General features: G+C 36.4%; 1 protein-coding gene across 1 annotated transcript; it reads right to left on the reverse strand.

Moving 5' to 3' along the window:
- Positions 1 to 74: 74 nt before the first annotated feature.
- Positions 75 to 16,864, reverse strand: sona (SON DNA and RNA binding protein a). Its single transcript, XM_081367513.1, has 8 exons — positions 16,663 to 16,864; positions 8,010 to 8,141; positions 7,522 to 7,714; positions 7,365 to 7,423; positions 4,752 to 7,217; positions 4,191 to 4,627; positions 2,038 to 2,121; positions 75 to 1,937 (listed from the first exon to the last, which is right to left on the reverse strand). The coding sequence occupies exons 2-8, from the start codon at positions 8,035 to 8,037 to the stop codon at positions 1,935 to 1,937; spliced, it is 3,270 nt and encodes a 1,089-aa protein (XP_081223639.1). The 5' UTR covers positions 8,038 to 8,141; positions 16,663 to 16,864; the 3' UTR covers positions 75 to 1,934.
- Between the last annotated feature and the right edge of the window lie 8,048 nt (positions 16,865 to 24,912).

The following is a 24,912-nucleotide window of genomic DNA, read 5'->3' on the forward strand; positions in this document are numbered from 1 at the left end:
ACAACTCTTACTTTATTGTTATTATGATGAAGGGTCACATATGAAATGAGAACAAAATTAACACATTTTCAAAGTCAATTAGATTGTTTCCTTTAATATTTGATGTTGCATTATATACAAAGTCATTATGTTGCACAATGTGATGAAAAACATGTATAAAAAAAAAAAAGTTTTGTCAAAACTGAGGATGATGCAAGGAATGTGGGCTTGTACCTAGATGCAGAACTTTTCCAGACTAACCTCAAGGAGACTTCAACATGGCCATACTCATTTCATAACAACTTTAATAGTTAAAAAATTATGTCCTCATTTACTCACCCTCATGTCATTCCAAATCTTCAAAATATTTCGCAGAAGTCATAGATGTTTTTAAAGACATGAGGGTGAGTGAATGACATTTTATTTTTGGGGGTTAATTATCCCTTTGAGTAAACAATAGCAAAATGAAACAATTTTTCCACATTTCCAGATTGAAATCTGTTAGCTAATATTAATGAATTTTAAACTTAATTCATAATCGCTATATCATCTATCCAAGGTGGCAGAAGCTCTGGACAGAAGTTTGTGTTTCTGTGGACAACAATACAGTGCCAAATCTAAAGCTAACATGTGTGGCTCATCCCTTTATGTTGAACAATGTTAACCTTTTTGTGTCTACCTTAAGAGTTAAACATTTCCTGTGTGTATTAGTAGGAGCAGTGCCATCACATTTCTTCTTAGATAAATTGGGAAAGTGATCTCCACTATAGCAAAAAACAGTGTAGAGGAGAGGTGTTAAAAAAAAAAAAACACTGACAAAACACATCTACACAGTATACAGTACATCTTAAAGTACATGTGTCTAAACAATAATCTTATTTAAATCATATGCATTTTCATCACCCCCATCTAGAATGGTGATGGGTGATGTTCTCACTACTGAAAATTCAGCATCCCACCCTGCAGCTTCTGCTGGGTCAAATATTTCAATCACAAAGATAAAACAGCATTGTATACCACACAACTGCATCATGAACTGTTGTTTACAAGGATGCACTGTATGATATAGAATAAAAATGAGAAAAAAAAATCAATCTCATCAATGAGTGTCATTCTCTGTGATAATTATTTTAGATAAAGCCAGACCACAATCAGTCACCAGAAATCAGCACAGCAAGGTTTAACCGATGAAACTAAAAGAAAGTTTGTGGTCAGAACCCTTACAATGCAAATATCATCCATTAATATAGCACTCAAGTATAGCCACAGCTCTGAACCTCAACATTTAATTTGCTTTAAAAGTTCACAAAAGTGTTAAGGAACAAAAACAAATTATCTTTACCATTAATGTATTTAAACAAGTGATTAACAATGAATTTTAAAACACAGGGAAAAAATACTCATAAAATGATCACGTCTCTTAACATGTTGAGCGTGGACCAACAGACCTGAACACACCTGATCTGTGATCTAAGCTGCACCCAAAAATCAGGTTTTTTTTTTTTCTCTTCTCTTTCTCTTTTTTTTCTCCTCCCCCACCCCTCACTTACTCACAGGTACACCTATAAATCTGAGTTTAATCTACCAGAGGTCCTTCTTTATGGTATCAAGAGGCACCATATGTAGTGAAGGTAAAAAGTCTGAAAGCGAAATGTTTCACTGTCAGTCTGGGCAGGTAGACATATTGAATGGCCTAATCTGGTAGTCTATGGTAAAAAAAGGTTCCTGTAGCTTGCAGTTGTTCCAACAACTGACAATTTAAAGATAACGGTCGAAATAAACCACTGAAATGAATGTAGCTTCAAGTGTCCAAATGCTCAAACTCCTGCGAATAAACGCAGTTTCATTTACATGACAGAAACAAGCCTATGGCAGAGTTCATCCTTCATCCTAAATACGGGCCACAGGTGTCTATCATCAGGATTGTATACAAGATGAAGTAGAAGGACAGCGGGTTACTGCAAAATAGTTCAAATAAAACACAAACAAGAGGTAAATACAAGCAACCAAGATAGAAAACGTTTAAATCAAATCAGTTCAAAATGACAGAACATTTACCCGTGTCTCATCATCTTCATCATCTGAAACATGTGGTCGTGCAATACGCATCTCCTCCTTGCTCTCTGCAATCTGTTTACATTTCTAAAAAAGATGATTTGCAAAAAATGAGTACATGGTTATATATCATATAGTGCTGTCAAATTGATTAATTTATATATAAATATATAAATAAATAACATTAAAAAATCTGGGGTCAGTACGATTTTTAAAAAATGTTTTAATAGAAGACTTAAGGCCCGTGCACACCGGGATGATTATCGCGCGTGCTTATCGCCAACGTTTTTAGAGTTTTGTTCATTCACAAGCTATTTTCACTGGCAATATACTATAATTTCAGCAGCTCCAAGCATGTGAACAAAAGCGCTAATCTCATTGGTCGGCCAGTTATTAACGCTGTGCGGCAAACCAAAATTACTAACCCGAGGTGTTTTTAAAAAAAATTACGCTTTTACGCCTTTGCACGTTGGTGTGCATACTTGCATTGGCACCCTTTGTTTAGTCAAAAGCATGCGCGATAATCATCCCGGAGTGCACAGGCTTTTATGCTCACCATGGCTGCATTCATTTGATCGAAAATATAGTAAAAACAGTAATATTGCAAAATATTATTACAAATAAAAATTATTATTATTTTAAAATATAATTCATCACTTTTTTTTTTCCAGGATTCTTTGCTGAATTTAAAGTTCAAAAGAAAAACAAATTTATTTTCAATTTTTATTTTTTTAACAATGCTATTTCTATCAATTAAATATGCTGACTGGGAGGGGACATGGTCAGTTCACTTAGTTTTGTTGTGGCCATGAGATATTAATTTGTGGAAATGTGATGTCGTGGCCACAAAATAATTTTGTTAAGTTAACGACATATGTCATGGCCACATGAACTGAATCTCGTGGCCTCGAGATCCTATGTTGAGCGAACAACATCTATTTCTCGTGGCCACAAGTTTGTGTAAACAAACCTGAATGACCATAGGAACCTGGGATTATCAGAAATGGATATATATATACATATATAAAATAAATATATTTTGAAATAAGAATGACAAAAAAAGTGCGGAAAATATTATATTGTTAGCCTATATTATATTGCACACAATATTGTCATTGTTATATATATATACATATATTAAAGCCTACAAGAAAACATCATCTATACTACCCCACAGATTTTTGAATCCATTCACTGATTTTCATTTTTATTTCATACTTGTAAATTATTATTTTTATTATTATTGGTTATATTTTTAATTTATTCTTATGTATTTGCTTTATTTTCCCCTTCATTTCATGCATCTCTTTACCCAGTTAATGTTCTGTATAGTATGTTACTTAAAGTTAGGTTTGTAAATGCCCGATCATGCCAAAAACCTACCAGTATGTGATGATAAATTAGCATTTTAATTTAAAAATGTATAGATAGGCTACCTTGTGCCCGTGACAGGCTGACAGCATTCAAACGAAGTTCGAATAATTTGTTATTATTAATAGGGTATATGTTAAAAGAATATTAAGTTAAAAAATAAATAAATAAATTCCTAATCCAAAAGTCTTTTAAATCTATTGACTAATATGTGGACTATTTTATTTTTGTTTAATATTTATATTTATATAAATTTTAACGCTTGATCTCATCTATTTACCCAATTAATTTTCTGTTATCCAATAGTCCTACTTTCAGTACCATATAGCCTATGTTTTGTAAATATTTTAAAATGCCCATCAGTCATGCCAACGAAGATTTGATTCTATATGAACATTTCTGTAGACGCACTTCTGGGAACAAGAAGTTCACTTAACCGGAATTTAACATATTAGGCTATATATTTCATTTTATTTCAGCTAGTAATTAGTTGGCTATAGGGGCCTATATAATAAAAAAAATTATATATATATATATATATATATATATATATATATATATATATAAATAAATAAAAAGATAAGTGAACGAATTTAAAAGGCAGTCTTCTCTTAGTTTCGTGAACTAAGTGAAACGAACTACTCCACCCACCCGGTCACAGTAATTAAATGGACTCATGCTGAATAAAAGTATTAATTTAATTAAAAAATACAAATAAAATCTTACTGACCCCAATATACATGCATACATAATCTGATTCACTGAGCAACAAAAACAAATCTCACCTCTGTGAACTCCTTGATGCTAATGCTGTTTGCTTGTTGAGCCACTTTCCTCTTCACCTCCTCGATACTTGCCAGATTAGGTGTGGGAGCTGGAGGGGGCTTGTTGGTAATGGTAGGAAGAGGAGGCATCGGGGGCATAGAGGCCAGGGCACCCATGTTTGACAGAGCAGCGGTCATGGTTGCCGCAGTCATACTTGCCACGGCAGCGTTCATCGTCATGTTTGGCATTGCAGGCATACCTGGTATACCCATGGGCAGATTCATAGGTAAATTGGGCATGGGCAGTGGCAGAGGCAAAGACAAGGGGGTTGGAGCTGGGGTTGGCAGGGGTAACTGTAGAATTGCCTTCGGCTTGAGACTTTCAGGTATGGGCATTCCAGCTTTAGCACACATTGCAGCGGCATTAGCCTTCGCAATCTCCAACAGTTGATCTTTATCTGAAAGGAGAGGTAATTATTAAAGTTATTGTGATGTAGACAGACATTTCTTGCTATTCATTTGAAGTTAATATATTTCATTCATGCTAACAAGAAGGGGGAGCCAAGCAAAAAGCATATTTACCTAGGTCAGTGAGACGCGGTGGCGTCTTGCTAGAACTGCGCCGAGATCTTGAGTTGGACCTCCTCTTACGGAGAATCAAAATTGGGGAATGGCTTGGTTCACGTTTCCATCGATCTCGTCTGTCAAAAGATCGCCCTCTAAATGCTGGTCTCCTCCGGCGTGACACAGATCGTGACCTTCTGGATCGTGACTGACGGGCCCTTGACCGTGAACGAGATCTTCTCTTTCTTGCAGGGGAACGTGACTTGGACCTCCTTTTTCGAGCTGGTGATCTAGATTTTGACCGTTTCCGCTTGGGGGATTTTGATTTCGAGCGCTTTGTCCTTGTGTGAGATTTAGACCTTGATTTTGCCCTTCGATTGGCTGATCTTGATCGTGATCTCCTTTTCCGAACAGGTGACCGAGACTTTGTCCTTTTTTTACGACTATGTGAGGGAGACCTGGACTTGTGTTTTCTTGCAGGAGACCTTGACCTCCTCTTGCTGCTGACAGATTTTGACTTGGACCGCCTCTTCTTGGTGGAAGAAGCTGATCTAGAGCGCTTTCTTTGAACAGGTGACGTTCTGTTGGAGGACTTAGATTCTTTCACTGTAATTGGTGAAGGTGATCGTGAGCTCTCTGATCGATCATCTTCATCTGATCCTGCAGTGCCATGTTGAGGAACCGGCTCTGAGGACAATGATCTAGATCGGTTTGGTCTTCCTTCACATTCAGAGGGATTTTCGGGCTCCACTATTATTTTACATTGTGTGTCACATTCTGAAGATGTTACGTCTTCATTTGATGGCTTTTGCACAGATGTACATTCAGTAGTCACTGGTTTCCATCCACCTATTGTCCCTTTTACTTCTAATTTTTCCTCCACAGCATCCAAAACTTGAAGTCTAGTCTCTGAGGTTTCTTTTAAACTCTGATCCTTTAAGGACTCATCTTCTTTAGTGGGAGATTTAGAGTGTGCACTCTTAGTAGGGGACATACTTCTATCTGATGTTTGTCGCTCCCTGGAAATGGATCTAGACCTTGATGTGTTTCGCAGTGAAACTGACCTTGACCGTTTACCTTTTTGCTTTTTATCCATTCTTAATTTTGGGGATTCAGACTTTGAATTATGTGAGGATGACCGTGACTTTGATCTTTTACGTCGCTGAGGAGATACTGATTCTGACTTTGTGCTATGAGGGCTCCTAGATTTTGACCTCCTTTGAGGGACTGCAGGAGAACGTGACACAGAGGACCTGGAGCGTTGAGGGGACCGAGATTTAGTTCGACGTTTTGGGCTTCTTGAACCTGATCTTTTACGAATGGATCTTGATCTGGATCTTCTGTTTCTTCTCAATTGGGATCTAGATCGTTTAAGGATCACAACGGATCTTGAGCGTGCTCGCCTTGCTTTTCTGACAGATCTAGACCTGGACCGCCTCGTCCGAGAAACAGGTGTCCTCTTTCGAGAGCGAGACCTTGAGTGTCTTCCTCTCCGTAGAGATCTGGACCGTGATCTTGAGCGCCGATTCTTCCGTCGAGAAACAGATTGTTTTGATCTTGAGCGTGAATGTCTTGTTCTTCCAGTTGACCTAGATCGTGAGCGATGACCACGCCGTGGGGACCTGGTCCTAGATCTTCTGGTCTTTGTGCGAGACCTGGAAACAGAGCGATACCCTCTTCTTCCAGAGAGCGACCTTGACCTGCGTCCAGCTTTCTTTGTCACTTTAGATGGGGACCGTCCTGATGGAGACCTTGAGCTTCTTCGTTTTGTTCGATCCTTCCCACCAGAGGCAGACACAGACCTGTCCCTTGAAGATGATCTGTCATTATGACGTCCTGATTTACCCGTTGACTTCTTTGGGGTTCTGGAGCGACTATGTTTGGATTTCTTCCCTTTAGTGTCTGAAAGCGATCGTGACCTTGACCTGGAGAGGGACTTTTTTTTCTTTTCTTTCTGATTCCCATTTGCTTCCTTTAAGATGTCCTTCTGCACAGCTTGCTCTTTGTGCACATTCTCTTGCTTAGGGATGATATCAGGAAGTTCTTGAGCTTTACCAAAACTTTCATGTTCGCCAACAGCTTCCACTGTTATGTCCCTCTCTGGAATTAGTGCATTTGCAGGCTCAGGAGACATCTTTTTTCTCCCTCCTAGTTTGAAACTTTCTTCTTCACTGTTATCAGAAGTCATATCTCTCTTTTTATCTTCCAGTTGGAGTGTGCCATCTTTAAATTTGTCACTTGGGACTTTAGCTGCAGTAATAGGTGGCTTCTTGTCCAATTTTAAAGGCTCCACCTGCATTTTTTGTGATTGTTTGGAGTCCAATTCCGATTCTGACCCTGACGCTGAGCTACTCCCCGATCTTGAGCGAGAGGAGGACTTTTTCTCTTGCTTTTCTTCCTCTTTCCGCCTTCTTTTTTTCTTCTTTTTCCCAACACGGTGTTTTTGCTTTTTAACCTTGGCATCAGCTTCCACATCACTGAGGTCTGTAAGGACATATAATTGTAATTTTACTCTTCAGATTTAAAGTCTCATTGAATTCACAGTAAATTAGTTTAAATTTGAGCATATATATGTAATAATTTGCCAGATTGTCTGTTACTCATTGTACTGACAAGAACATATGCATATACCTTCTGTACAGTTTTTTGTAGCATCAGTCTCAGGGTTAGATAAGCCATCTTTTTTAACACTGTAACAAAAGAAAATACTTAATTTAATATAAAAGAAACAAAGTATCAAGGGGGAAAAACACACACAATGTTGCCAAGCAACCAAACAAAATCTCACCTTGTTCTTGTTCGGGAATCTCCATCTGACTCTACTCCAGATTCAGAGCTACTGTCTTTTTCACCCTTACGCTTCTTACGTTTCTTCTTACTTTTGTGTTTCTTATGTTTCTTGTTTTTCTTTTTGGGGGTCTCACTCCCATCCTTAACATTAATGGATTCATATGGAACAGCAGTCTCAGATGGCTCATCATCTGTGTGGTAAGACACAATGTTTACAAACATATTTATTTGAACATAACTACAGTATGAAATAAGTTATATAATATTCTAACAGTTTTATGAAAGTTATATTTAAAAGTTACATGACAATTCAGACTTTACCATCTCTCTTCGTCAGATAAATCACATATGGTACTACTGAAAATGTTTGAATATATGAAGACATGGAAAGCTCTCACAATATTTTACTAACAATCATTTCGCCATGATCAACTTTCCACGTTTTAACACTGCAACTCTATAAAGGGCTAAAACTTAATAACATACCAGGACCAGTGTTCACTGCACTCTCCATTTCAAAAACTGGTTTAACTGATTCCCAATCTCAATTTCGGTAACAATTTCTGTTGTCTTTGCTCCGTAAATCAGGGCAAAACGCGTTGACCCTCAGTTTTCACTCTGAAAGGAAAAACAAATACATAACCAACTTTAAGGGATAGTTCATCCTTAAATTGTTCCAAACCTGTTTGCATTTCTTTCTTCTGCTGACCACAAAAGATGATGCTTTGAAGAATGTACAGTTAATGGGTATGGGGGGAAAAATACTATGGAAGTTAATGGCTACCATCAACTGTTTGGTTAGGACCCATATTCTTCAAAATATATATATATTTTTTTTGCGTTCAACAGAAGAAAGAAATTCATACAGGTTTAGAACAACTTGAGGGTGAGAAAACGACAGATTTTTCATTTTTGGGTGAACTATCTCTTTAACCTTACTCATAGCTTACTGTTCAGTCTAATGTAAGCTATAAACGTGCATTTTCATTAAATATTGCTTTATTAAGGTAACAGGGATTTGATGCAGCTGAGAAGCCTGCACAACTTTAACAAATATATAAATTCAAAAAACAAAAACAAACAAATGCATGGCTCAAGAAAAAACATGACTGATCATAAACATGTTTTATGCAAACTATTTGTTTACTGTGATACATTGTTGTGAATTTTGCTTATGTCACCAAAGGAGTGTGATGAGATTGTCACCACAGCAAAAATTATTTCTTATAGTCTTGGGAGGCATCAGTTTGAAAATTAATCAAATCACCATGTGCCATTATTTATAAGTGTTAACACTTATAAGCAGTGGTTAAATTGGTCCGGGGCTCTCCGGGGCTCAGCCACGGCACATAAGCCTGCTCGTTTGCAGTCAGTTGCCTACTGGAAATGATGTCACATAAAATTTGGTGAAAGTGATGCTTTTGAAAACATATTTCTGATTATAAATGAAAGATTTTGAAATGGCATGTCTATTTCGTTTCGGTGGAGCTGAGATGAGAACAATCAGGACATGGCCGTACTCTTGTTCAGCTGCTTAATCTCGTTGTCAGTCGATCATGATCGCGCACCGCTCGCGCATGCCATGCGCATCTAGGTAGGCTACTACTTAGAACTCCAACACGGATAAATGTACGCAGCAATAATTAATGTTCCTGGGAGATCCGTAGTTGCGCGGGATGTGGAAGCGCGCAAAAGTTCCAGAACCTTCTACTGCCTTGAAAAAAAAAAAAAAAACGAGCTGCTGGCCACCGCTGCAGCAACAGATCAGTTTTGTCAAGTTCAGCACAACGTTGGTTGTACAAAAAGTGCCCTGGCCTTGAATGACAAGGTAAGGAAAAAATGTTTGGCACATTGCATGGGTCATGGGCATTGCAAGCGTTTTATATTTAATATGAGGGAAATAGGCTACACATGCCGTGGGTGACAAAAAATCTTTAACTTTTAGGTGGCAAAATATTTTTTTGTAATTCTATGAATTACACTGCAAACCAAAGTAATACTAGGCCTACCCACTGGATGAAGAAGGGTTGGCTCTCCACAGAACATAACATTCATTTTATTTTATTTTTCATGTTCGCATGTATGAGGAAAAAACAATGTTACGGACCTGAGAGCTCTGAAAGCGGCACTAAAAGACTATTTAAAACTTTCACTGAGACCTCAAACAGAAAGCACAAAGCCCTTCTTTAAAATGAATTTCGTTTTTTATTAATTGTATCTTAATTTTAATCAATGTTTCATCAACCAATTGCCTGGATTTAATAAATAAGAAGTAAATAGTTTATAGACAATAGATAATCACGACACGGACGCGCCGGCGAGTGAACTGGACTCTCGTCTCATAAATCAACCGAAACTCAGCGTATAAGGGAGCCTACTTGTCTGACAGACCTAATAAATATATCTATAGAAAGCTTGGAAGGTCTTCTTTTAAACAGAACAATTCAAAACGAAAGAAAACAGACCGCTGCTTGTGTAATCTGTAGGCTATGAAATGTGCATTTCTCTCTGACGAGTTCACTACTGTGAAGATTGCGAGGATAGCATCGTCAACATCTATGCAGGGCACTGACACAGAAAACACTTGTTTATTTATAAACAATTAAAATGTCTCCTTGCTATATTTTACATATTCATAATCATTACTTTTGCCGGTTCTTTGTGACAGCTTTTAGGTGCTTTATTGGCAGCGCCACCCTTACATGAACGTGTCACCACCGCATCAGCACCGAAAACAGGAATTTTTTTTCAATCCCTGTTTTGGCAGGGGAAAAACTGATCAGAAAATGTAACGAAACGTTGTAGAAATGTAGTGGAGTAGAAAGTATAATAATTGCTGCAAAACGTAACGAAGTAAAAGTCAAAAGTATGCACTATTGATTCTACTTAAGTAAAGTAGGCCTACAGAAACGAAGTATTTGTACTTCATTACATTCCACCACTGCTGATTAACAGTAATGTAAATGCTAAATGTCCTAATACCTGTTGATACTACAATAATGCAAAAATGCTTAACCTTGCAGTTTTTCACATATCATGTAAGACTCAATTTCTCCATTTCTTTGCACAAAACTCTCCAGAAAATACCCCCTGGACCCCCCTAGGGAGAGCCCCCCCACATAATAAATCCCAATTTAACCCCTGCTTATAAGTGTTAAGTGTTTATAAAGTTATTGCGTCATAAATATCCTGATTTTTTTAAATGCATCCAGAGAAAATTTTGGAAGTACAAGTACAAATTTGAATGGCTGGGCCAAAAACCTTTAAAAAAAACCATGTGACTAATATAAAGACTGAAAGTATTTATTGGACCCACTAGACTGAATACATAGAGCTTCTTTGCACTCAATAAGCGGGGCTGTTGCATAATAACATAAGCCTGGCAAATCACTTTTTGAATCACAATTTAAAAAAAGACGGCTTTTGAACCATGCAGTGAATCAGGTCTAATTCTTTATATAATTTATGATGTTGCAGGAGGGTACTGAAACAGCATAATGGATGTGACTAGGATAGTAACTATGATAATAGTGAATTAAATGCATCTCTCAACTGAAGGTAAACTTATCACTAGCATTGTCTTTCAAACAAATTACCTCCAAGCATTAGGCCTACACAAATTTACCACGGTACCACCATTTTATTTAACCACAGTTTCACCCAAACTAACATAAATACTAGGCCTATAGTTATGTTACTGTAAAATCACAAGGGGAATAAAAGTTTTTTTTTAACCCTCTGATGGTCCTCGGTCATTTCTGACCGAATAATTTTCTGTTTTGAAATTTTAAAAATCACAGCTTCATCGGAAGGCTATGAAACTTGGTGACTTTTCTGGGATTAGGTATGTGAATACAAAAAAAAAATTGAGGTCATGATCCGAGCATGCTAAGTGGTCGTAAAAAAAATAGTCACACTCGTGGTCTTCGGTCAAAAATGACCGACCCATAGGAAATGAATGGGAAATTTACAAAAACACAAAAATTCTCTGAAGTTTTGTCTGTACAATCTACAAATCAGCCACGATTCTAAAAAAAAGTACACCGCAGTAAAGGGGTGACACTCTACAACATCAAGAGTGCAAAAAATTCACACCCACCCACACACACACAAACACAAACACACTTTTATACACATACACACCAATAAATTCAGATTACAAAAATCTGTTTTGAATATTTAAAAATCACAGCTTCATCGGAATATTACGAAACTTGGTGACTTTTCTGGCATTAGGTATGTGAACACACAAAAAAAATGAGTTCATGATCCGAGCATGCTAAGTGGTCGTAAAAAAATTAGTTATGATTTTGGTCTTCGGTCAAAATTACCCCCATAGGAAATGAATGGGAAATTGACAAAAACACAAAAATTCTCTACAAATCAGCCACGATGCAGAAAAAAAATGCTCAGCAATGAAGGGGTGAAGCTCTAAAACATCAAGAGTGAAAAACATAACATAATAATTATAATTAATATATGTATATATAATTAATATAATAATTATTAAAATTATTAAAATAATAATTAATAAAATGTTTTAAACCTTGGCAAAAAGTATTATTTGAGAATTTCTAAAAAAATACATTCAATCCACATCTTAAAGGGGTCATATAATGCCATTTTTGTACAAGCTAATATGATTCTTTAGGGTCTAAATTAAAAGTTTGTAATATACTTTAATTAAAAATTCTCATTAGTATTGTAAGAAAACACTAATTTTACCTGCTCAAAAACAGCTCTGTTTTCAGCACGCCGTTTCAGTGCATACAGCTTTAAATGATAATGAGCTTTGCTCACCCCGCCCCTCTGTTCTGTGCGTACACCAATTCTAACACAATAACCACGCGTTGTTCATTATAAACGTGGGATTATGAATTATATTGAGAACGTCGTACATAGAAAACATGCCGTAATGTACCCGGAGTGTAAACCTTAGATGCATTCATCATGAAGCGTGCAGCAAGGTTTGCAAATTTGCAAAGATTAATATAAATACTAATATAAAGGTTAATAAAACATTACACTCACATCTTCTGGAGGTTCAGCAGTAACACGTTGGTACCGATCCGTTTTTTCTCGTTTGTAACGCTGTCTGATGTGAAATGATTCACGCAAACAGGAAAGCACAGACGATCGTGGGGAATCCCCGTGAGGGAATCCCCGCGTCAATCCTTTGGGCATATCGCTTCAAAAACAAAACTCAGCCACTGCATCTTCAACGGCTCAGATTTAGGAACATTCAAATGACTGCTGTGTTCCTTATTACACCGAAGAACAATCGCAGACGCCATTATGCTCATAGACAGCGCTCCAGTGAGGGTATCAACAATGACGCGCGGACTATGATTGACAGCTCGCTCATGAGCGAGGGCGGGTGTGTGTTGAAACGCTGCAGCTGTCAATCACAATCGTGGGAGGGGCGTCCGACCGTGTGACGTCACACGGTCGAACGGCTTGATTTCAGAGAGGTTCAAACATATAAGGAGATTAAAAAAAAACCACTGGATGGATTTTTATCATTTTATGATGGTTGTGTACAGGCACTGCCAACACACATTTCAGTACAATCAACTTGTAAAAGTGCATGTACCATTATATGACCCCTTTAAAAGTAAGTAATTTGGTCCAAAAACAACTAGAATTCACAAACATCTCCATTTAGAGCTATACAGGCATCTAGTGGTAAACCCATGCAATAACATGATTTATTTAATTTTATGATTAGTAAATTGATGAATTTTTTTTTATTTTATTTTTTTTCTGAAAGCCTAGTCTCTATTTTACCCGAAAATAAAGCATAGAATTTTTTTTTTGTAAAACAAAAAAACAAAAAACAAACAAACATTTTTTTCAATGCCAAAAAATGGACTATAAATATTGCATAAATATTAATAAGTTCAATCAAATTGTCTCAAAATTCTAAATTAAAAAGAATAAATATTATAGAACAAAAATAAATTGCATTGGTTTTTACTGGGATGGAGGAAGTTTCATTTTTAGGTGTCCGGTCATTTATGACCGGGAAGGCCCCCAGTGTGACTGCTAAACGAAGACCATCAGAGGGTTAAAGCAACAACATGTAACTTTTCAACCTTCATAATATATTTCCAAGACCCTTGTGATAGTACATCGACTTACAATAGGTTGAATGAGACGTCTGCCAGAGCCTGACGGGGTCTGTATCGCTTTTACTGGCACTATGTAACTTCGGGGTGCGGGTAGTAACCAGAGCTCAAAAAGAACTACAAAATTCGACTGCTTTACGGCATACGTCACTTTGCCCACCACTTCCTCAAATGTGGCCAACCAGCGCGTTTGTTTTCCTACGTCTGTTTTCGTCATGGCTGAAGCAGCAGCGAAACGTAAGAAGTCCAAGGTTTTGTCGGAGTAGAGTCGGAAGAGGAAAAGGGAGAGTAATAAACTGAAAGTCAGGACGAGGATCAATATTGGTCGAGCGTTTGCTCGCTGGCGTTAGCTAATGGAGGAGGAGAGTTACCAGACCGATGCTGACTTGGCCGTCATGCTGTTGAACTAGTAAGTAACTGTAAATTGCTTGCATACTATCTTTAGTTTTTCTAATCTGTTGTCTGCCTGGCTACGTTACGGAAACTATCTGGTCCTCCATTTATTTATCTTCATGAATCAGCTAGTAGATGAGCGAATTATCAATCTGGTAGCTAGTAAACACTAACATGGTAGCAGTTTTAGATGGTTAGGATGCTATCGCTATCATTCTCGTTCAGATTTGAGCATTGCAATCGACATGCAAATCGCAAATGTTTGAGTTAAAATGTTTAGTCTACTAAACATGTATAAATTATGAAAGGGGGAAGATTAATAATATTGTCATTGCCCATATGAAAAAAACCTGCATGCTTCATATACAGTAACCGTAAATCATTTTACGACAGCGGTAATGGACAATTCCGCTTCCAACCTGTAGGGCGACCGCAGAGGAAAAGTTCCATGTTGTTGCTTTAATCTGTAATATATCTGTTTGACTTGTGGCTAGAAGTATATTCCCCATGAAAGTATCCAATTTTAATTGTATTACAAACTATGGCTTTTGTGGCAAATTTAAGTGGATTATGTTACCACACTCAATTACGACCCATAACAAAATCTTACCATCATAACCATAGTTTGGCCCCAATATACTACTGTAAAAATCACAATAAATTAAATGGATCTCATGTAAATATGTAAAGTGCCTTATCCTTAATTTTAGAATTGCAAATATACAAATATTGCATTTTACTACATTAAATGAGTGCTAGAGTTAAGAATGCTGACTATCTTAGTGTTTTTTTTTTGTTTTGTTTTACGCCATGCCAGGTTTTGTGGATATTTTCATGGTTAGAAATTTATGGTAAAACTATCAGGTTTATAGGCTAGAATTTATTTTTGCTAAAAACTATGAGGCCTGCTGGTTTCACAGACAGGGCTTAGATAAGCCAGGATTAGGCATTAGATCAATTTAGGACATTTATAATCGTGCCTTAGAAGAAAAAAACATTACTGGTGTGCTGTGCATCTTGAGACAAAACAATGGCACTGACATTTTAAGTTGCTTTCAGTTACAACAGCTCAAACATGCATCTTAGTTTGGGTCCAGGCTTAAGCCTTGTCTGTGAAACCAGGGGGACTATATGGTTTAATTTTGTTAAAAATTTCTTCAAAATACTTTGAGTAAAAAAAAAAAAAAAAGGTTTCTCACAAGATTAAAACCAGCACAATCTCATAAAACATGCTCCAATGATAAAGAGTTGTTGGATCTTCTTGTATTTTGATCTTGATCTTCTTGCATTTACAAACTTGTGTCATCCTGGAATGGCATATTCTGCAACGGGTATAAATAATCTGGTCCCATTGGTTTGAGTATTACTAGCTTAGTGAAGAGATTAATGAGGTGAATAATATCAAATCAATATATGTAAATATAATCAATAAATATAAATGCCTAATTCATTCATTATATTTAAATATATTGTTTTGATATTATTCACCTCATGAAGAGACGACACAGTTTTATGAACGTTTAACTATATAAGATATGGATATATTAGGTTCTAATACATGGAAAACCTAATCGATGCAGGACATAGCTACAATATTCTTACTATTCTAGAATAGTGACAATAAAGGCATTAGTAGCGGTATATAAGTACAGTATACAGATCTGGATCTTAAAACATTGCAATAGCAAAATATTCCAATTAAGACAATCTTGGAAACAATGAGAAAGTAATATATATATATATATATAGCCTATATACACACACATACATACATATATATACATATATGCACACACACATATACATACATATATATACATATATGCACACACACATATACATATATATTATATGTATATGTTTTGTTAACGGGATGTAAACTTACAACCGACAGTGGTAACTAGCAGCAATTTAGAATAGAGAATTCCCAGTATAATATAGTTTGGTATTCCCATAATATAGATACCCAGTCGGTGGTGTTTTTACAAACAGTTACTGAGTAATTATTAAAATAGTCAATTTTACTACATTAAAATAGTGTTATTAAAAGAGACGCAGATAAGCACGCCGACTAGTACGGTGCACGAGACATGACGGTTGGTTGTTTTGATATTATTCACCTCATGATTAAAATACACTGTTGTCAGTACGTTTTAATATGGACACAAGATAAACATGCTCACTGTTAAATGTATACGCCTATAATATTTCTTACGTGATTGTTTTCGCGTCGTTTCATTCAGAAGAGACTCAGAATGGAGACTCGTCAACCGCGCGGCTAACTCGGCACGCGCATCCTACAAAGGGTAACCCAACATGCGTGTTCTGCAAACTGCGTAGGCTGCTCATTTACAGGTACTGTATAATTAATCTGTTTGGTTGGATACTATTACATTACGTGGGCGCAGAAAGTAATTACGCGTCGAAAAATGCTGTTGGTTGAGCGTTTCGCGGAACACGCGGACAAAGGCTCGTTAGCTTGTATTAGCTTAGCATCACACTCGCAACAAGCTTTACCACAAACAAACCACGCGCGTCTGTATAACAGCTCAGTCATTTCCGTCATATTCTTAAAGCAGACATTATTTTTGAGAAATATTTCACCCACTAATACTCACCTGTGTTGTTGACTTCTTGATAGGTTTCAGTTACGAAACCACGAGAAAGTTGCTCGCTGTTGGTCGCCATGACATTTACAGCACAGTCAGTCCGCCAGTATCCCAGAAACGCACAAAACAGCAGGAACCCCAAGACTTCTTCGCTTGTCTGTTGCTTAATCTACAAGCACAGAGCGGCATCTAGTGTCATCTTACTGAATTCACATTCACACCAGCTTTAGACAGATTTTGACCAGTTACCGTAGCGATAGATAGATAGATAGATAGATAGATAGATAGATAGATAGATAGATAGATAGATAGATAGATAGATAGAGGTGAAACTCGAAAAATTTGTATATCGTGCAAAAGTTAATTTATTTCAGTAATTCAACTTAAAATGTGAAACTAATATATTATATAGACTCATTATGCAAAGTGACACATTTCAAGCCTTTATTTGTTATAATTTTGATGATTAGCCTATGTCTTACAGCTTATGAAAACCCCAAATTCAAAATCTCAGAAAATTAGAATATTGTGAAAAGGTTCAGTATTGTAGGCTCAAAGTGTCACACTCTAATCAGCTAATTAATCCAAAATGCCTGCAAAGGGTTTCTGAGCCTTTAAATGGTCTCTCAGTCTGGTTCAGTTGAATTCACAATCATGGGGAAGATTGCTGACCTGACAGTTGTGCAGAAAACCAGAGTCTGGAGGAAGAATGGAGAGGCACACAATCCAAGATGCTTGAAGTCCAGTGTGAAGTTTCCACAGTCCGTGTTGGTTTGGGGAGCCATGCCATCGGCTGGTGTTGGTCCACTGTGCTTTATTAAGTCCAGAGTTAACGCAGCCGTCTACCAGGACATTTTAGAGCACTTCATGCTTCCTTCAGCAGACAAGCTTTATGGAGATGCTGACTTCATTTTCCAGCAGGACTTGGCACCTGCCTACACTGCCAAAAGTACCAAAACCTGGTCCAATCACCATGGGATTACTGTGCTTGATTGGCCAGCAAACTTGCCTGACCTGAAGAAAGAGATGAGAGACATGAGACCGAACAATGCAGAAGAGCTGAAGGCCGCTATTGAGCATCCATTAATTCAAGCAAAAGGGGCCCAAACCAAGTACTGAGTAGGCTACATATGCATGATTATACTTTTCAGAGGGCCAACATTTCTGTATTTAAAATCCTTTATTTTTATTTTTATTTTTTTATTGATTTTATGTAATATTCAAATTGTCTGAGATTTTGAATTTGGAGTTTTCATAAGCTGTAAGCCATAATCATCAAAATTATATCAAATAAAGGCTTGACATATCTCACTTTGCATGTAATGAGTCTATATAATATATTAGTTTCACCTTAAGTTGAATTACTGAAATAAATGAACTTTTGCACGATATTCAAATTTTTCATTATGTTGGTACCATGATGCTGATCATCAACTTTCTCTGTCAACTCAGGCTTTGATCCGAGTTTAGGTGTGACATCAGTAGCAAACAGCCAATCGCATGCTGAGAAAGAGTGAAACTCATTGAAAACTAATTGAAATTCATTTCTCGCGAGAGAAGCAACGCAATTCACTTATTAAATAAAAGTATTAAAATATTAAGAATTTAAACAAATTTACACAGCAAGAAGAAAATAGCTGTCTGCGAAAGGACAACTAAAAGAAAAAGTCTTGATACTGTATATCAGTGCAAGTAAAAGTTGTGAAGTTAGTTTATACAGTTGATATAGAGAGAATTGAACATTTAAGCTCACATGTAATTTTATAGCTTCATCTACTGATTCTAAAGCGTATTTATATTACCTTTACTTATTTATTCATTTAAACTCTGCGTAATACTAATTGATGAACTAAAATTGTATATGTGTGATCGATTAAGGGTATAATAATTACATAAATAATATCTAAATCATACAAAATAATATTCTAAATAAGCATTTGTAAAAGCCAGACGATTTTGTCTTTAAAAATAATTTGCTACGTAGTGACCTTTAATTTGAAACAGGTGGAGTGACTTTATCGCATCAGACATGTGTCACTTTGCTCACAGCTGATTGGTCCAAGTTTGGTTTGCAACCTCTTACCTGGAACATAACCTGCCCTGGACCAGGTTAGTCGTGGAGCGCGAGTTACTATGGCGATGAACACTGCTAAACGCCAAACCACTTTCATAGTGCCTAAAACCCAGGGTTGGCGCAAACTAAACTGAAACATACCTGGCTAGCCACCTAAACCGGCTTCATGGTATATAGGTCCCAGCTCAGTTCAGTTCATGGTGTCAATGCAGGCAGATCAATTGAATATTAAATTAATTAATGTTGAATATTAAATTAAATGTCCCCAACTAAGCAAGCCAAAAGCCAATGGCAACAAAGGGGAAAAAAGGCGATCTACCAAAATAGATAGATAGATTTTGTTTGGTTAATTTATTCATTTAAATAAAATATAGCCTATAATTAAATTCATCAGTGTTAAAACCTGGCCCCCATGCATGCTATAAAAGTACACTACTACTCACAGTATTAGGAGGAAGTGTCAGAACTGGTATACAACAATGCAAAAATGCTCTTAACCTTGCAGTTTTTCACATATCATGTAAGACTCAATTTCTCCATTTCTTTGCACAAAACTCTCCAGAAAATACCCCCTGGACCCCCCTAGGGAGAGCCCCCCCACATAATAAATCCCAATTTAACCCCTGCTTATAAGTGTTAAGTGTTTATAAAGTTATTGCGTCATAAATATCCTGATTTTTTTTTTATCCTGATTCATCCAGAGAAAATTTTGGAAGTACAAGTACAAATTTGAATGGCTGGGCCAAAAACCTTTAAAGAAAAACATGTGACTAATATAAAAACTAAAAAAAAAAAAAAAAAATAGCTGCATTTAGGCAGGAAATGCATTTATCATTTGTGTTGGCAATTTTCTGCATCTTTGTGCATTATGCACAAATGCAATAAATGTTTATTTGATTTATAAAAGTCAATGACATTATATTGAGACTTTATTAAGAAAACAGCAGCAGAGGCAAGAACATCAAACATTTCCTGGGTGTTTGATGTTTTTGCCCTCGGGTGCTCTTTGATAAAGGAATTCATAATTTTTCTGTCTGAACATGAAAATGTGATTTAGTTGAGGAAACACTTTCAAATGGTAAAAGGTTGTTGTGTACAGTGCAGTTTCCTGCAGAGGGCAGTGTAAGACCATGAGAGAACTACAGAAACATTATATCAGGTGTAGGTACGCCTTCATGACTCCAGGGCCCCATAATGGTGGGGGAAGCTCTTCTCTCAGATGCTGAAATAATGACATTTGATGCACATCTCATCTCCAAATTCTAAATAGAATTGGACTGTTTCTGTTTAGCAAAAGATTGTTGTCTTGTCAGAAGCCAGGCATTTTGGGTATCACGAGGTATGCAGGCCAACTCAGGCCAAATCTATCTATCTATCTATCTATCTATCTATCTATCTATCTATCTATCTATCTATCTATCTATCTATCTATCTATCTATCTATCTATCTATCTATCTATCTATCTATCTATCTATCTATCTATCTATCTATCTATCTATCTATCTATCTATCTATCTATCTATCTATCTATCTATCTATCTATCTATCTATCTATCTATCTATCTATCTATCTATCTCTATCTCAAAGTTTAAAACTTTATTCAAAACATTTAAATAAGGCTTTGTGAAGCTAACTTTCAAGTCTATCTTAATAAATAGCTTTCCAAGGTAAAATTAAGTTAAATTGATATATTTAAATGCTGTTTCATATTAATTATATTTCCTTACATTCAAAATGAAGCCATGCATTGTTTCATTTATTTAATAAAAATTTAAAAGGCATTCTCAATTTAAAATATAAATATAGATAATATGATTTTTCTATCAATTAAATGTAATGGAAATACTGTACAGATATATTAGGGGGAAAAAAGTCTGTAATTTAATGGTGGGTCACAGATAACCTTTTGGGGTATTGCTGATGTAATGAACGTAATGTATGTACATGAATTATATACTGTAGAAAACAAAGCCCAATTTGTTGCCCAAGGACATGCAGTATCATTTGAAATCAATTGAGGGGGCACTTGCATCGTTGCAATATTTGTTCTTCCTCTGAATTAAAACAAGTAAGACCGCTAACAATTATGAGCTCACTTGACACAACTAATTAGAACATAGCATTAAGCATTTCATTTGAATTATTTTAGCAATGTGAAGCAAGGAACATTGTTTAAAGTGCAAGATGGGTTGTGATGATGAACTGGGTTTCACTGAATGGCTAAGGTCGCTGCATGAGGTTGTTAACTTATCTCATTGCAGCAGTTGCCTAGGTAACAGTTTGAGTTTTTCCGATAAGCCCATGCAAGTGTTATAAAAGTCTCAGAGGTGAAAAATTGGAAAACCCCCTTGAAACCTTTGGGAAAATATCTGCACAGTAAAAGTTTCTCAATACCCAATGCAACAGAGATTTTGCTGAGAAGAGACGAGTACTTCAGGTGTCAGTGAGGATCAATATATCGCAGATGTTTAGTGTTACATGACGTCATTAAGATTTTGTGTATGCTAACAAACTCTTGATCTTTGTAATCCATCAACTCAGCATTTTTAAGATGGATACCATCATGTATTCAACATGGTGAACGTGTTTTCAACAAGTTCCTGGATGAACATACAGTATTTGTTGATCCTGGAACAACATTCCAATCAACCAATCAGATTTGACCAATCAGGCCTCTGAATGAGTTTTGAATGAATTACTATTTCCTGGAAGCATTAACTAATGTAATTTCAGGAGAAGCCATCTTATTTCACTAAGTTGCTTTTGCAACATGCACATTATAAAAGCTCCCAAGAGCTAAATCAGATTCCATTTAGACTTTTTCTGTTGTTTTTTCTGCTCAATAGCACATTAATGACTTGCTTTTAGGGCTTCAACACAACATGGAGTCATTTAGACATTAGAAACACACTGTTTGTTACACATGCCCCACACATGGGTTTAATCCAAGTATGCTGCAGGGAACTGTCAGTCTGTCCAGTTTTGCAGTAATTCTCAAACTGTAACCTTTTGGAATGAATAACCTGTCAGACATTTGAGTACAGCCTATAAAACACATCAGAATCATAATGGCAGTTGTATTTAAAGACAATTTTGGCTTTCGATTGGCAATTTAGTTTACTTCTCCTTTCATTTGATGTTCTGTAACACTTCAATAGTTGGTCTAAATCCTTTCATACCTAAGAAGTAATTTATGTCAGTTAGACTCTTTAAATAGAGATATCTGACACTGCAGTTTCACTATTCATTTGCAGAACGTTCATATTTGTAGTGCCACTTATTGGTGTGTTAAAGGGCGATTTTAAACGACTCCATATTAACATGCCAACACTAATCATGTACAGTGGGAGAGGAGAGAGGAGAAATAATGGCTCTGGGTGCTCTGTTCTGAAGACACAACACCTTGTTGCCTGAGGGAACAGATATACTGGGTAGGCAATTAAAGTTTGAATTACATGCTCACATCATTCCACATGAGTCTACGCTCAAAGAGTCATACTCACTTTCATGATCAGTCATCACTGCATAACATCCTGCCTCTATTTTCAGATGCCTCTCAGCAGGACTGTGGAAAAGGGAACGTTTTTCATATTTCAAGGAAAGTTAAATGAATGTAATTGCCATCTTTTTGCAGTTCTTTTTCCAGTGCAAGATACAGTAAAGTACTCAGTGAGCTTAGCTCAATTCAATAATGTGTGTTGCTATGGCTTATGTTCTTTGATAACTGTAGCAGGATATGTATGGTTAGAGTCATGTATAGAATTGATCGGGGGTTTTTCCAATTTTTAAATACCAAGGACCCACAAACATGATCTTCTTGCATATGTATTGTCATATACAGACAGACCCAAAAAGAAAGAGTGACAACGACCTATTATTTAGAATATTTATTTAAATTAGTGTATATCAATTATTTATACTATGTATAAAATATAAAAAATAGTACACTCAGAAAAAAAGGTACGAAAGCTGTCACTGGGACTGTACCTTTTTAAAAGGTACATTTTTGTACCTAAAGGGTGCATATTGGTACCTTAATGGTACATATTAGTACCTAAAAGGGACAAATTAGTACCTAAAAGGAACAAATTAGCCTACCTAAAAGGAACAAAAGTGTACCTTTTGAAAAGGTACAGCCCCAGTGACAGCTTTCATACCTTTTTTTCTGAGAGTAGATTTCTCTAAACATTTTAATATTATTTATGACTAAAATAGGAACAATTCATATTTGGTTACAAAATAATCTCAATCATTTAAGCATGCCTGTAAATCAAACAGTGAAGTGTTCAAACTTTTGACTGTTAGTGTTTAAATGTTTATGAGGATCAGATGAAGACGTGTTGACTGTTATTTGCTTCTGCTGTGGTGATTAAAAAGCAAACTATAAAATATGGTTTATGGTGGTTTGTATAACGTTTTATGAGAAATTGGCATCCACAAATGGACGTAAATAATGATGACATTATTTGAATCATTTTGACGCCTGATTTAATGTGAATTTTTTTCTGTGCAATTCTTGTTTTATTGATGACATTATTTGATTAGACTGCAATACAGAGAGCCGGTTAACACAGGACTAGGCAGTAATTCATATGCCGTTTGTTCGGACAGACCTTTAAATGGAATATGGGGTCTGTTTTATTATTTTGTGACACATTTAGATTTATTTGAACCTTTGCATTTACATTTCATAAGACCTCTGTGGCTGGAATAGCAGATTGTTTCTGTAATATTAGAGTAGTCTGTGGCCATGAAACGAAACATATTATGATAAACTGCAGCAGTTTGATGGACATTTAATCCAGACGAGTCTAGTGTGAGAACATGACGTTATATTGAATTACCCACATCCTCAGTGGGCAAGATGCAATTAAGCTATGTAAAAAGAGAGAGTATGTGTGGTCTGTATGGAAGGTCAAGGGGGTGAGTGGTGTATGATTTCTAATCACTGCAATGGTGACACCATTTCAGACAATCGTAGCTACAATTAGAACTGACAAATCAACTATTATATCATAACATCAGCCATTACTGTCGTTGTTTTTTGATGTAAAGCAGTTAGTGTTTCGTATAAGTTTCAAGGCTAAAGTTCCTCTCATGTATGCGCTCAGGTTCTGATACAGGGCGTACATGTTATTCAAAAATAGAATATTTTTTTGTCTTTTTGTGGAACAGAGATTTTCTTGGGAACAGAAGTGCTTCAAGGTCATTGTGTCCTTATTGCCTACAATCATACTATAAAGTTTTCCAGATAATTTTGTAGTGTGACAATAAAGCATTTTTCTCCCAGTTTGGATCACCCAAAGCACAAAAAGCCATGAAATGGATGAAAACAAAAAAGAGCCCAGCGTTCATTAATTCTTAGTACCACAAACAGACATGGTAATATTTTCATGTATATTGTGCTTAGGATGTTGCATATTTAAATTCGCAGCTGTGCTCACAAAAGCCAAATGAGGCATATCATCTGTATGTTTTATAACTCAGAAAGTAAAACCAGGTTTTCAAAAGAGGCCTGTGATGAGCACCTGGCAAATGAGTTTCTTCTTTCACCTGCAGGTTGTGTCTCTCACACTTGTTTATATTCAGTGCTGTAGGCTTTGTATGAAGTCATAAACCTGCACTTTCTGCTGCTGAGATCATTGGCAGCAGCAGATGGGCCAATGTTTATGGCTTCATAAAAACCCGTCTCGAGCACCGTCTCTTCTGGTGCTGTCACAGACGTGTGTGCCTTATGTTCTCATGCCCCTCATATAGTACTGCTGATGTTTAGTAAGCAGAGAATGAAAATGAAATGAAGGCATTTGAGTAACATGAATCAGGTCAGCTCTGTCCAGAACTGCCCTCTTCCTCTCCTTCAAGGCAAATGCAATTAGTTCAACTACAACGAAAAAAAAAATGCTCACAAACATTTTTTAAGAACAGTTTGTCGAGTGATGTTTCTGGTGCAGCTAAATGTTATGTAAATGGGTCAATTATTTATTCATGCTGAAAGAAAATAGCTAAGATCTCACCCCTGACCCTCGAGGGTTTATGGAACATTATGATCTGTTTCAGGACTGGGAATATGAGAATTATAAACACTGATAGCTAACTACATGAATACACAATATGCTTAAACAATTGTGGTCCAGTTTTGGAACCTAGAGGCAATTAACTGAGGCTGCAGGCTTATATCTGATG

The sequence above is a fragment of the Scardinius erythrophthalmus genome, assembly GCF_964197995.2.
Source record: "Scardinius erythrophthalmus genome assembly, chromosome: 6".
In the NCBI taxonomy this organism is placed as follows: domain Eukaryota; kingdom Metazoa; phylum Chordata; class Actinopteri; order Cypriniformes; family Leuciscidae; genus Scardinius; species Scardinius erythrophthalmus.